The 14,950-nt window shown below is 43.6% G+C and overlaps 1 protein-coding gene across 10 annotated transcripts in view; it reads right to left on the reverse strand.

Annotated features, from left to right (window-relative positions):
* The window catches only part of Mast4 (microtubule associated serine/threonine kinase family member 4), a 598,008-nt gene that overhangs the window by 267,951 nt on the left and 315,107 nt on the right, over window positions 1–14,950 (reverse strand). For 6 of the 10 annotated variants that reach the window (XM_087613914.1, XM_087613906.1, XM_087613908.1 and 3 more), the window contains one exon: window positions 2,610–2,645. In XM_087613914.1, the coding sequence (XP_087470040.1) occupies window positions 2,610–2,645 (36 nt within the window). 10 annotated transcript variants of the gene reach the window in all.

The following is a 14,950-nucleotide window of genomic DNA, read 5'->3' on the forward strand; positions in this document are numbered from 1 at the left end:
ATTAAAATAGATGGAGAAACCAAGATATTCCATGACAAAACCAAATTTACACAATATCTTTCTACAAATCCAGCACTACAAAGGATAATAAAGGGTAAAGCCCAACATAAGGAGGCAAGCTATACCCTAGAAGAAGCAAGAAACTAATCGTCTTGGCAACAAAACAAAGAGAATGAAAGCACACAAACATAACCCCACATCCAAATATGAATATAACAGGAAGCAATAATTACTATTCCTTAATATCTCTCAACATCAATGGCCTCAACTCCCCAATAAAAAGACATAGATTAACAAACTGGATACGCAACGAGGACCCTGCATTCTGCTGCCTACAGGAAACACACCTCAGAGACAAAGACAGACACTACCTCAGAGTGAAAGGCTGGAAAACAACTTTCCAAGCAAATGGTCAGAAGTAGCAAGCTGGAGTAGCCATTCTAATATCAAATAAAATCAATTTTCAATTAAAAGTCATCAAAAAAGATAAGGAAGGACACTTCATATTCATCAAAGGAAAAATCCACCAAGATGAACTCTCAATCCTCATCTTCGGTTGGTTTATATACAAGTGTGCAATTTCTAGGCTTGAAAGTAAAATGATGCTATCTGGTGCTGGATAGAGGAGCCTTATTTTTTATTATGGCAGCTTGCTATTTTTGTAACATGGTGATTTGGTTGAACACAATAAAGTACAGTAGTAACTGATCTCCCCCTCTTCCTGGATGAGTGAGGAGATGATTAAATGTTGATGTCAGCATCCATGAGCATATTCAGATGAGCTTCTGCTTCTGTTGAAAAGGATGCTGTGTTTGATTGTGGTCCGAAGCTTTGAAGCACTACTTGGCATCCCCTTCCTTGGAGGTCTCACTGTTTAAACATAACAGATTTGATAGCTTGTTGGTAAGGTGAGGTCCAGCTTGTCTCCACTAGGTCATCTTCATGTGAATCCGGTGGTTATACGGTTTTGTTCTAGGGATATATCATTTTTTTAATAACGGTTTTAGCTGACATTCATGGAGAGAATGAATCCTTAGAACTGTGCCACTAGTGAAAGGAAATCCTGTCTAGAGTATGTTTCTTTACAAAGCTGTGTCACACCATCCTTTGGGCCCTCTGCTGGAAAAGTAGAATCAAGTCTCAAATAATGCCTTTTAAATTGTATCCTCTAGTATTATATTTGTAGGACGGTACTGTATCATACCTCTGTGGATGTAAAATAGCTTGTACCTGCTTTATGATACGTAGTAGTGACTGTGCTTTATCAGAGCTGTTTTTAATGATGTTGCTCAGAATGTTTTCTTTCCAGATGATGATTGAGAAGCTAATTTAAAAAAAAAAATGGTGCCAGGTACCACAAGAGTAACAGAACTGTGCTGTTTTCTCGGGTTTTGTTTTTTTACTTTTTTTTTTTTAATGGAGTGTGCTGGATGTCTCTACAGTTTTGTTCAGATGACTGCAGAACCTGGAAAAGCTGTTGCTGCTGTTGATGCATAACACACTGCTATTATTGGTCTTTTTATATAAATATAAATATATATATACTGATATATAATTTGAATTTTTTGAAACTTTAGCTGTGCTGTCAACTTTGGAAAAAAGTATCCCCGTTTACTGTGTTGAGTTGGCACTGTACAGAAATTAACAGCCATATTGGTCTAGAAATGTTGAACTTAAGTTTTTTCCATTTGTACAGGGGTAACACACTGTATTAAATATGTAAGGTCTTATATACGTGGGTTTGATTACAAAAACTAATAAAGTATTCTGTAAATTAAAAAAAATTAAAAAATAAAGAAAAGAAATAAAAACATGTGTGATAGATATTTCTCCCCAATTGTAATTTAATCAGAATAGAACATTCAAAACAGTTATGACACATATGGATATGAGGGTAGTTAGAGATAACTTACCATATATTACCCGTCCCTTGAGATCCACAGAACACAGTGGTGTTGGTACAGACAGAGAGGAATCAGAAAAGGTCCAAACACACATGTCATCCCTCCTTGTGACAAGTGAAACATGTCAGTCCCATGAAAAGTCAACTGGACCTTAGGTCATGGGTTGTGAGAAACAAAAAAACCCAGGATCCTACCTCATTATCACTTGCAACATTGAAAATTAGAGTAAAATTTGCATATTTTTAATGAGGTAAATATATTTAAGACAATTTCTCATGATCCTGAGGCAAGCACAGCAGGCTGAGCACAACAGAAATCTCAGAAATCATAAAGGGGAAGAGATATTTGATTAAATAATTAACAATTTTCATTTGACAAAAGATAAATCACAGAGATATTTTCACACATGTAACAAACATTAACACTTTTAAGAACTGAGCTTCTAGAATCTGAAGGCAGAAAGATGGGCTATGGAAACGAGATAAAGACAAAAGAAACTCAAACAGACATCGGACACACAAGAGCAGACTCAGCATAAGTGGCAGAAGAGAAAATGAAAAATCTATCATCAGAGACAGGGAGGCTGGCAAGAATTTAGGGGGGGGGGACCCAGTGTCAGAGAGAAGGCAGGAAATGGGAGGTGGCTTGCAATTCCTTTGAGTAATCTAGCAATATCTATTAAAATTAAAAAAAAAAACCACATACCGTTTGACCAAGCAATTCCACTTCTGGGAATCTACCCTATAGGGAAAAAAGGACCAGTATGTAAGTGTGTTAAGTACACAGACATTCACTGAAGCATTGTGGCTGTGCGCTAGGGCTGGCCATAATACGAATGCCCATCAACAGAGGAATGAAATGCCAATGTCTATCACGCTTAGTATTATACAACCACTCAAATGAATGGGGTAGAGCTGTCTTGATCAAGTTGGAAACACAGTGAGAAACATGAACAGGAGGGTAAATGCCTAGCATTCTTGCTGAGGCGGATAGCATGTATGTAAACACGCTTTCCTGGGTTTAAAGTGAGGAACAGAAGCACACAGTACAACCTGACATGTGTCACATGAGTGATAAATGGAGATGGGGTGTGGGTTGGGAGGGGCTCACCGGTTAGAATGAGCACAGTTATGACATACCAGCCTAGGTTAATAGACGTATTTCAGGGCATCTGTGTTTGGTAAACGGTCTCTGGAGGAATCAATGATTCCTTGTTGGCTCATGCTCATCTCACTTGTATTAATTCTTGGTGGCTTGCCAATGTCTACCTTTTCCCCTGTTTCCTGTGAACCTTCCATAGTTCCACTATACTCCATTTCCAGGAAGTCCTAGCCCATTTCTAAACCACTGCTCTATGGGAAATAATTCCAAGTCACATAACACAGTGACCAATCTTCCAGTAGTCACAATCTTTTGAAATTTAAAAAATAAGAAGTGAATGTAATTACTTAATTCTAAGATTTAAAAGAACTATATATCCAAGGTAAGACCTAAACTGCAATCTACAGGCATTGGCTTTCTGGGTATGCTCATGTGGACCAGAGGGTGCAAACACGTACACACATACACATGTAGGGTACAATCATGTACACACACGTGTCAGGTACAAACATGTACATGCATGTATGTGGAGGCCAGAGGCAATGTTGTGTGTCTTCTATATTTTTGAGAAAAGCTCTCTCACTGAACTTGTGTTCACTGATTGGCTAGACTGGCTGCCAATTGAGCCCCTTGGGATTCTCTTGTCCTCCTCTCTCCACCACTCGGACTATGGCCACTCTGCCTTCTACACAGATGCTAGGCATTTGATCTCAGGCCTTCAGGCTTGGGTAGTCAGCACTTTACAGACTTGAGACATCCTTTTAGCTCAGCAAACATAATTTTAATATCATTGTTCTCATCAGACAGATGCCCCCAAGTTCTTTTATTTCAACACGACGCTAAAGAACTGCGAATGAGAAACGTCACTCACAGTAGCCTAACAGCAAGAGCCTAACATACCCATGGCTCTGTTTAGGATTTCATGTGGACTGAACGAAGGGGAGCTATCATGACAGGTGAGTCACAGTTAGCCCTGAGGTGGAAATGAACAAGGACAGAAGTATCCTGGGAACCGCTGGACTGCTGGGATAAGAACCCAGGTATCTACAGCCAATACAGTTGGATTGCCAGTATTAGAACCCAGGTACCTACAGCCAATACTGCCCCCTGGCTGTCATGGGCATGAAGCTGAGCTTTTCAGTCACCTGAGCCAGTCAGCTTGCTTTCTGTCACAGTGACACTTAGCGTTAGGTTGCAATCTATTCGTTGCAATCAAAAGCTGATCAATCAATGGATACTACCATGTCCGTGCAGAACTGTTTTCCGGAAGGAACTAACTCAAATGTCCCAAAATTCTATCATTTATTCGAGGTACCCCTATGTACAATTACCTTTGTTTGGTAACATTTGGGAGAATTTTCTGGGAAAAAAAAATCCTTAATGGAGATCCTCAGGCTAACACTTGGTCACCCAGGGTTAAGTTCCTAGTGACTATTCAGGAGTGATTCTCCTAGAGGCATCAGTCCCATGAAATGTCAGAGCGTTTGTCACTACCTCTCCACTTTGGCTTTTGTCCATCCTTCTCTGTGCCCCCTTTTCTAATGCCAGTTGTGGGCAGATAACTGTTGGGGATTTAATAGTGGTCTCCACGCACAGTGCAGGACATTCAACTTTGTTCCTGCTCTTCTTTACTAGAAAAGAAACTCCCTGTCCACCTCCAGTGATTAGGACAACCAAGGTATCTCTAAATATCGTCTGGAATCTCCAGTGTGTCCCACAGCACAACTTTTCTGGGCCTCCCCTAGGCTAGTGATCTCTGTCTGGCCAATCTTTCTCTCTCACCATCCCTTAGCATGGAGGCTGAACTTTCTTGCTGTCATTCTTTCTGAGAAAAAAAATGGCTGCTTCCCTCTGATTATAGATTCTAATCACTACAAGAACTGCCCTCCCAGGTATTCTCTTTGAACTTCTCTGAAAGTGATTTTCTGATAAGTATGCACTCAGGTCTGTCACTAGCTTGAGGCCCTAGATCCTGGGTCACTGGTTTCATCCATACCATGGGAAGGCAGTTGCACTCCCACCTCTCCACGATAACATGTCATTCTCTCTAGGACTAGACTTACTTATTACAGACCCCCATCCCGGCTCCTCAAATTCACCTACAGTCTCCATGAAATTTCAGGAAGAAAAAAACAACAACAACAAAAAACTCGTGGGTTTTCTTTTAGAAGTGGAGAAACTGCCTCTAAAGTTTAAGAACCCCAGGCAACGAGAAACAACTTGGAAATGCATAAAGTTGAAGGATCAGCAACAATATCAATGAGATTTATTATCAAGCCATGATCAAGGCACCGTGGCACTGGCATAAAGACAAAAGATGAATGAAACAAAGCAGGGCGCCTGTCAACAGAGACTCACATGCCGGGACAAAGGGGCTTTCACCAAAATACGCAGAATGTCAAGGGACAAAGGACAGTCTGTTCAGCAAATGGTACCAGAAGTGTTAGGTGTTTACACGGAAAAACAGGAACTCTATTCACATCTCACTTGATGTGTAAAAATCAACTCAAAATTACACACAGATCTAAACACATAAAAGTTCTGGGAGGCAGAGGGGGAGACTTTTGCTACCTTGGATTATGAAGACTTCTTAGACTCAACCCCAAAACATTGAAAAACAAGTCAACGGGCCATCAGAACTCAAAATATTTACTCTTCTGATTATAAAGAGAATCAAAACCTATGGGCCAGGAGACTATGCTTACAGATTCTACATGTTTGCAACTTGAAGTGTTTCAGACTGCTGGATGTTTTTAGGTTTGGCGTTGCTGGATTAGAGATGTAGTAGACTTATTTGTAAAGGCTAAAAAAATCATCAACTTCCCAAGTGTCATCAGGAAGTGAACGGATAATCAGGCAGTGCCATTGCCATGCAACAGAGTATTACCCAGCAATATGAAGAATCAGTAGTAACATATGCAACATTTGTTAGAACGTGGATGTACTACAGAATAGTCATATTAAGTAAAAATAAAGTCAGACCGAAGAGGGGGAGGATGGTGCAAGAGGGACGTTAGTTATGGTAGCATTACACTCAACACTTTTAAAGTGAACCTACTCTCTGGGGGTGGGAAGCACCTATAGTTGCCTGGCTGGGGTACACACATGGTTGTAGTAATACAGAGGACAGAGGGAACCTGGCGGGGAAGATGGGAGGTCCTCGCTCTTGCTGCTGCTGGTGGCTGTACTTGCATCCTTCTTTTCTGTACTTCTAATCTTGCAGTACTGAGGATAGATGTGGAATCTCATGCGTGTAAGACAAAGCACTCTATCACTGGGCATCCACGCAACCCCAATCGTGGACTAGGAACCATGTGCACTTTCTTGACTATGAACTCAATAAAACTGCCTTCATAGTGGGAGTATGTAGAAGCAGCTTTTATTGTCCTGTAGTAACTGTTGTCTCTGAGGCTTACTGCCTCCACCTGCTAACCTGGAGGCATCTAGCCTCAGTACAATCTAATCTAGGCCTAGATGTTTTTTCAGCATCTGAGACTTACTGCTGAATACACTCATCCATTCTAGTGCTTTCTGAACTCTTGCTGGCTGTGTCAACTCAGCTGTGTGGCTCAAAGCTCCTCTCCAAGCTGACTTATTCAAATTGGCTTCTCTCAGCTTCTGACTGAATTGCTCTGCTTGGCCGCATACTAACTTTGGTAATGTGTTCTAATCTGGCTCCTTCTCTGGCTCGCTCTGTCTTCACCTGTGTCTAGCTTGTTCTCTCTCTCTCCACAACCTGTCTCTGTATAACTGTCTCAGTAGAACTGCCTCCTTTTTTTTTTTCCTCTCTTCCTCTGCCCTGCTACCTCTTACATTGCTTCACTCTCTTCTGGTGAAAGCTGGGCATATCCTATTCTGTCAAGTCTTTCTCTGATTCATCACTTTGTCTGCCACTCAATTAGACATCACTTTCAAATATGAGTGCTTCCTTCTACAAACTAACTTTACCTTCAGGTGTGGACAAAGGATATGTCTGTATTCCATCCAGAGTAGCCACAAGTTGCTGGATTAACATTCCTCTATGGAGTAAAAGTGTAATGGCAGTTGATAGATCATTATGGGGTAGAAGACCATATAAGGATAACCCTATAGAGTAACCATGTATTGGGGACAGCTGAAGTTGGCTCATGCTATGCAGGACTCCAGGAAACAAACTGGACAGAGAGCTGTTTTAAATCCTGCTAATGGCTTTAGAGCAATAGAACTCCCAGTTCTTTGGTGCACTGGCATAATGCAGCCTGGATGCCCTATAGTGGTGGATGTGTGCACTAGTGTGTCCACTGACTTGGCAGAGCCTCTGGAAGTGCTGAGCAAAGATATTTGCTGTGATTCTCCTCTTAAAACTCTACAAGGATGAACTGGGTATAGTGGCACACACCTTTAATGCCAGCACACGGGAGGCAGAGGCAGGCAAATCTCTTAGTGCAGGGATACCCTAATCTGCAGAGTGAGTTTCAGGACATTGAGGGCTGTTACACAGAGAAACCCTGTCATAAAAAGGGCAGCGGGTAATGGGGCAGGGGGAGAGATTTGTAAAGGTGGGACTGAGAGGAGAGAGGAGAGGAAGTGGGGGTGTTGGGATGTGGGATGTAAAGTGAATAGATAAATAAATTTGCGAGGACAGCCACTGCCGTTGCCGTTATGTACTCCTCGAGATGTTTAATGTAACCACCTGGAGCAAAGCACACACAGAAAGAACAGAAGGAAAGGTGGAAACGAAACCAAACAGGCCTGGTATAAAAATAAGGAGCCCGAATTTTCAAAGATAATAATTAGGCTATGTGCTTTACCTAAAGTTTATGACAATATTTGTCCATGATTCCACCAGAATCAATCGCATTAACATACAAGTAATACCTTAGAGTGCCAGCATTGTTCCCCTGAGACACAAAACCTGTGGAGCCATCTATTAATTCATCTCAGCGTGTGATGTCAAGTGTGGTTTTCAAACACCCTTCAGCTCTTCCAAGCGCTCTGCAGCCCACAAGAATTGGTTTTAACATTTAAACTAATTTGCCCTAGACACAGAAAGAAAAAAAACCCTCTGCTTTTTCTTTCACATGGCTGACTCTTGATTTGTTAAGATCCTAAAGACTGTGCTTTGTACCCTGAACTACAGGCCCCTGATGAACTCACTCACATGATGCTATAAACAGGAGCACATGTTGCTTCAGCAAGGAGGCCATGGGGAACAGAGATAAGGAGACACAGAACTCCCATTCCCCCATCCCCCACTCCTCCTCCTGCCATCCTGTGCCCACCCAGAGGGTAGGGTGACCATTCCCTGAAAATACACATTGTAGAAGGCACACAGTGCTGAGCGCTTAAAGAAAATGCCCTCTTCAGTTGCTTAAAAAACAAATCTTCATGTTAACCCCTGCCTCTATGCTGACTTGTCTCATTAAAAACATATCCACCACCTCTACACTAAAGGCTACCTCACTGGGGAATCCATGTTTAAGGGAGCTGGGCCTCAGGGCTGGGTGTCTCAGCGAGGTTAATGCTATGAATCTCTACGGCACACCGAAAGTTAAAAACCACTTTTCCTTGGGCAATATGGGTACAAAGGGCAGCCTACATTTTTTCCCTTCTTCTTTTCTTAGGTAGAGTTTTACACAGCCCTGACTGCCCTTGAACTCGGCAGAGGATGACCTTGGACTCCAATCCTCTTGTCTCCATCTTCCTAAAGGCTGAAACTATACAGTGCCGGAGACTGGACAGAGGCAATGCTGTCAGCCGAGTGGTTTACCAACTGAGCAGTCTCCAGAGCTCAACATATCAGGTTTGGTTTGGTAAACCCCCCCCCCCCCGTTTCTCTCTCTGTGTTTCTCTCTCTTTCTCTCTGTTTCTCTCTGTGCTTCTCTCTGCCTCTCTCTGTCTCTGTCTCTGTCTCTCTCTGTCTCACACACACAGTGCACACACAGTGCACACACAGTCATATAGTACCCTATGTATACAAATGCAGGCACTCACATATACACATAAAGACTTTTCATTCTAAGATATTAAAAAAAAACTTCTTATGTGAGATGCTACCTACTCATATCTACATGACAATCAAATGTATATAGTCAGTCAAACATTTTCCTCTGACTTATTTCAACTGTAAGAGCTGGGCAGAATTTCCTAATGATAGAAAAATGTCTGGGAAAATGTTGTGGGAGGGGAATCAAGGCTTGGAGGGCCTCTAGGAAGGATCATGGAGTACCTAAGGGCTCCATGGCTCGCCTTACATTCTAACGTGTGAGTATAGGGACATCCTCAATTTCACCCAGAAGAAGTGACTTTACATAACATAGGTTAGAAGACAAAGCAGGTATAGTCTTATGGGGAAAAAAAAATCCTGGCCAAATCACAGAGGAGACTTCAGAAGAGGAGAGAAAGAAACCCCCAAAGTACTTGATTTTCCCAGGCCACCACAGAGTAAGGGACAAGGATTTGAAGCCTCCTCAAGAGACACTCACAGACACGAGGGAAGTCCACTTCTCCCCGGCTGCTGCCTGTGCATCGAAGGGTCTAGTTTGCCTCTACACAATGGAGCAGAGAGAACAATAGCGAATTCAGAGGACTGCTCACATGTCTAGTTGGATGATGAATATCTATAGGAGTTGCCAGTTACCACAGCTGGGCACTATGGGCCCTGACTTGGGCAGCTATCACTGATCTCTTTATCACTCTGGGGTACGCTTTGTTCCTGGTGGTGCTCGGGGTTTTTGACTAGTGTGTTTTCCCTCAGCTGCAGGAGTAAGTGGAAACTTTTAAGAACTTGCCCGCCACTCCGGAATATTCAAAGAAGCGTGACAAACTGGTGACATTTACTCATTGTTTGGTCTGCAATATGGAGGTCGATGTTAAGCTTGCTCTAGAGAACAAATACCCACGGTCTTGCTAACACTCAAGCATGTTGGCCTCAAGGTCAAAAGATCATACCCCAGTCCTTGGTAGTTGGGGACCCTAAATTCTGCTCCTGTTTCCCAATCAGTTTTACTGGTTGAGCCCAACAGGCTCCTAACTTTCTAAGTTCATCATTGATCAAATAAAGCAAGTTCAAATAAAGTTTCTCTCCACGGACTTTCCCAGCTTTGAATCCTATGACTAAATGTTTCCATTTTCCTCAATGCTTACCTGTCTCAAATGACAATTCCAAGAAATGAACTTACAATGTCTTGCTGAAGAACTGATTATCCCGGGAAAGGAACCACTAAGCACTGGGAGCTAGAACCCCCACATTCAGGTGATACAATGACAGTGTGTCTGTCTCCAAGATCTAGGCAGAAACCTATGGTTATCAGAGTTGACCACTGCAAGTACAGTGGTAAGTCCTACCCAAAGCTATGAGGCTATCTGCCCCCTCTCAGAAGATCTAAGAAAACAGCCTCCTAGAAAAATGCTTACTAAACTATGGGGCTTTAGGAGTGCTCCTTAAAGGAGGCTGGAGAGGTGGTTAAGAGCACTTATGTTTTTGGAGGGGACCTGAGATCGGTTCTCAGCACTCACAAGGAAGTTCACAACCACCTGTAACTCCTATCCTGGGGACTCTGATGCCCTCTTCTGTCCTCCATGGACACCAGGCATGTACATGATGTACACACAGACACACAGGCAGAACACTCGCACACATATAAAAATAAAATGCATTGGAGGGCGGGGAGGGGGAGGAGGAAAGGATTACTTCTGCTGCCTACTTAGATGTTTGGCTAACGCAACAGGCTACATATAAAATAAATGAGATTGGGCATGTTATATTTCTCAATAGTTAGCAAGTACACAGTGCACAGGCATGTCAGGCATATTCACAAGCGTCTTACAAATGTTGATTTCACCCTCTGAACAATTCCAGGACAGAGTGATATTCCACCTTACTAAGACGCAGAGAAGGGAAGTAACCGTCAGAGGCCCCAGAGCTGGTTAATGGGCAGTGACCGGATTCAAATCCAGGCAATGCTCCAAAGCCCTACCTGGTGATTTCCTACAGATCAGCAGGCCGGAGAAGGTAACTTTTAGTGAGAGATCTGTCTGCTCCCAGCCCCCATGGTCACACTATGAGCTGAAAAGGAATTGCCTATGGAAAAACAATCCCCAGATTCTGCTGGACTCAAATTTGCTAAGGTTATTCTAGTAAGCACGAAATGTATAACTTCCCTTCATGCCTCTGAGGACCCCACGGACCAGCTTCACTGACCTAAAACCCCAAAGCGCACCTAAAAACTGTAGTTCACAGCTGGAAATGGTGCTTAGATTCTCTTTGCGTCCCCCACCCCACCTTGCTGTTCTAATCTCCCTGTTTAGAAGTACGGATGAATTTTGTTGATCCTAAACCACATCTTCCCAAGATAACCCAATCCTCTCCCCTGGAGCAGACCTGAGGTCTTTCTTTAATTTCCAAAGGTAAGCACCCCCCCCAATCCCTTTCCATCACCCCACCTCCCACTGTTCTGTTTTCCCAGCCTCCTCTCCCATCACTGCAGGGTAGACAAACTCACGCCTGAGAGGAAAGCTGCAAATGCATGCCAAATGCCATGCTGGCTACTCCATGAATATATAAATGTAGCTGACATTCTCCAAACCCAATCCCTCTCTTTACTCTGGGATAGATTACACCACTCGCTCTCTCTTTATATAAACATGCCACTTTAAATGCTAATTCAGACGCAACACTCGATTTTTTTTTCCCCCTCTCCGTTTTGTTTTTGGATTTCTAACACTCAACATGACACTGGCCTTCTATTTGGCTCTGACGGTAGATATTCTGAATTCTTACTTCGATGTTTGTGGGAGAGGGAGGGTAGAGGGTGCCACAGAGAAAAATAAGTTTGTTTTAAAACACAGCCAAATATGGCTTGCATGTCTCCTGTTTTGCTTGAATCAAACCTCTTTCTTCTCTTTCCAGAAATGCCTTCGTCTTGCTGGAGATCTCACAAGTCTTTTTCAAATCAGTTGCAAAACCCAGGTGATTCCCTCTCCCTGCATTCTGGAAATAACCTCGCTTATCCAGACAACTTTTTGAAACAACCAGGCAAGGCATAATGTGTTGAGTTTAAGCCTTTAAAAAGGTACACAGAAGTACAATTACATCCACCCGAGCCCATTCAGGGACTTAGAAGGTCACTACCTAGCTTGTCTCAAAACAAGGGATTCCAAACTCAGAAATGGCCCTGATCCATTGCAGGGAACTCAAATATATCCCTTGTAAGACACACTCTAGTCTCGGGTCAATAGTCTCTAGTCTCAGGTCTAGTCTCAGGCAATCTCCGCTCCACCAGGGGCTCCAGGAACCAGCACTTCCCTCTGCTTTGAAGGCCCTGAGCACTTTTGGACAGCCATCTCTTTCCGAGGGTCCCTCTCACTTCCCACAGTATCTCTGCAGAGCTCCCTTGGCTCTGCTTATGTAAGGAAGACAGCCAGGAAGAAGTGTAGTAAGTTTACTGCCTTGAGTGTATTTATTAACCTGTATGTATAGCGAAGGCTTTTCCATGCCTACTCAAACCTCCCACAGACTTGTCTCTGGACACTTTTGCTGAAAGGCAGTGACAGCGCATCCAGATGTGTAGCAAACGCATGACAGTTGTGTCTCACTTTGTATTTGGCAGAAGGCACAGGGCAACAGCACAGCCTCACACACAGGCAAGTGCTTAGCTTTTTGGGGGAAGACTGACGCCCTCAAGAGATAAAGGCTGCAAGGGCACCTTGCAGAAGGCGTAAGGAAGACTATAGCCAAGCTGACCAGGCCCTGATCAGGTATACCCTGATCTCCCCAGCAAGTGTACCTCCATTCTTGCTCCTCCTTTCTTAGTCGGTTAGGAGACGTCTTGGAGCTCTCTGGGCTCCCTTTCAATAATGTAAATTTGCTAGCTATCTGAAAGCAAGTTGGGTTCCTTATCTTTGGGGGCTCCACCGAGCAGATCAGCAGCTGCTCTGAATTATTTAGGGATCCGCTGATAGGACAAGAAAGAGTGAACTGTATAATTTCCATGTCGGAAATTACCAGGGGATATTACGGTACACGGAAAGAACAAGTGCGTCCAGGAGATCTATACTGTAAATTATATAATTGTGGAAATATTAAGTTTGTACTGTCCTGAGGCTCACTGGAGAGAATTCTAGCTGACTAGCCCTTTGTAAATGGAAATATGAAACATGACAATTATTCGAGGTACATCCTGAATCGATGTGCTCTCAAACGCCATCTTATGCATTAGTGTATTGTCTATGATGACTGGAATGGGGGAGGCTGAAAGTATGGTGGCTTCAGTAATGCCCCCTTAGAGGTTCATCAGCATGAGGGATTCCTGGACTCCGATGAGACAGGTGCTCCCTCTGGCCCACTCTGGGTGGCTCTAGGTGACTATGGTCTTAGCAGAGGTATAGGGGAGTGGGTGTGGAACGCCATGATGTGTAGCACTCTTGTAGAGAACTGCATACAAAGAACAGACGCCCAGGGACAAGTTGTTGTCAATGGCTTCTTTATGTGCTTATACTTCCAAAATGGCTACGCTGAACAAGTCCTTTCTGCATTTTATGATTCCTTGGCTATCTAATTGGCGTGTTGGGCTGGGTGGCCAAACCTAGCATGTCAAGGCTGCCAGAGTCCTAAAATACCAATCGAGTGGCCAGCCCACCGGAAGTCTCCCATTAATGAGATTTCTGCTGTGCCCCAAGGCAATGTAAGTACAATGTTGAAGGGAGCTAGCTTTAAGGTCCACATGGATAGATTGCTGGGTTGTGGGAGTGTCAGAGGAGATGGGCTCTGCTTTACATACAGATAAGGGTTGAGCTTCCTACAGGCCTATCCTAGTCTATTTAGACTCCTGATGTCCGTCTACCATGGCCAGCATTAGTGGACTACAGCTGCTTTCAGAACTGTGAAAGGAAAGGGCACAGAGAGAAGAAATGGATGTTGGCGAAGATGCCGGTGTTGTTGCTACATCAAGAAACTATGGTGGAACAAGGCCCTGCACCTGGCTCTCAGGCGCCAATCCTCGGCATGTGCACACACCCCTCTAGAGTTTCCTTGTATGCTACCAGACGCTTCTACTTTGGCTTCCTGCTGATGGCTGCCCCTGAAACTCATCTCTAGAGCTTGTGTGGCCAAAGAACGCAAAGTTGAGAAACCACCCAAGTATCCTCCGTTGCTTCTACGAGAATAAAGGGGTCAGTGCGACAGTTTTATGGATTCCCAGGCCCACAAGGCTCTGTGGAGGAAATGACAAGGCTCACAATTAAACATGATAGAAGGAAGAGCACGTTAAGTAGAAGGGAGAACCTATTGCTAAGAATCGACAGTACGGGGTTGGGGATTTAGCTCAGTGGTAGAGCGCTTGCCTAGGAAGCGCAAGGCCCTGGGTTCGGTCCCCAGCTCCGAAATAAAAGAACCAAAAAAAAAAAAAAAAAAAAAAAAGAATCGACAGTACGGTTTCATTCGCTTTTTAGAAAAAATGTAAAAAAGTAGGAGGGGTGGGGGTGGGAAGAATGGCTCAATCCAGTGTCCTGCTCTTGTCCCCAGGGCATAAACACTACGGAGGCACTCAGGGAATTCCATAAAAATAAATAAAATGAATAAAATAAAAGCCTCTGTCCTGCACGGAGCTGTTTATTTAGGCAATTAACAAAGCACAAAGGGGCCTTTAAGTGGTAGCTGTCAGGAATGCCTGGCTTTTCTTCCTAACTGTCCATCAGTTTGCATCTTTGCTTTTCCACTCCCTAGGGACAGCTTTCTATTTTAAAGTGCCAGGCAAGTCTTCGATAGAAGACCAGCAATGCCAACAGAGAGAGAGGTGACCAGCCCAATAAAAATCGTGTCGGGAGAGTGTGTGTGTCCCAGGCTGAATTGATGACACCAAGGATGTAGAATCTGCCTCTGTCCCAGCAGACAGGCTTGGTGAAGGGGGCTACAGAGATCTCACTGAATACATGGATTCTGCTGGAGGTTACCTGGCTAGTGGGAG

The sequence above is a fragment of the Rattus norvegicus genome, chromosome 2 (assembly GCF_021556685.1).
Source record: "Rattus norvegicus strain SHRSP/BbbUtx chromosome 2, alternate assembly SHRSP_T2T, whole genome shotgun sequence".
Taxonomy (NCBI): Eukaryota; Metazoa; Chordata; class Mammalia; order Rodentia; family Muridae; genus Rattus; species Rattus norvegicus.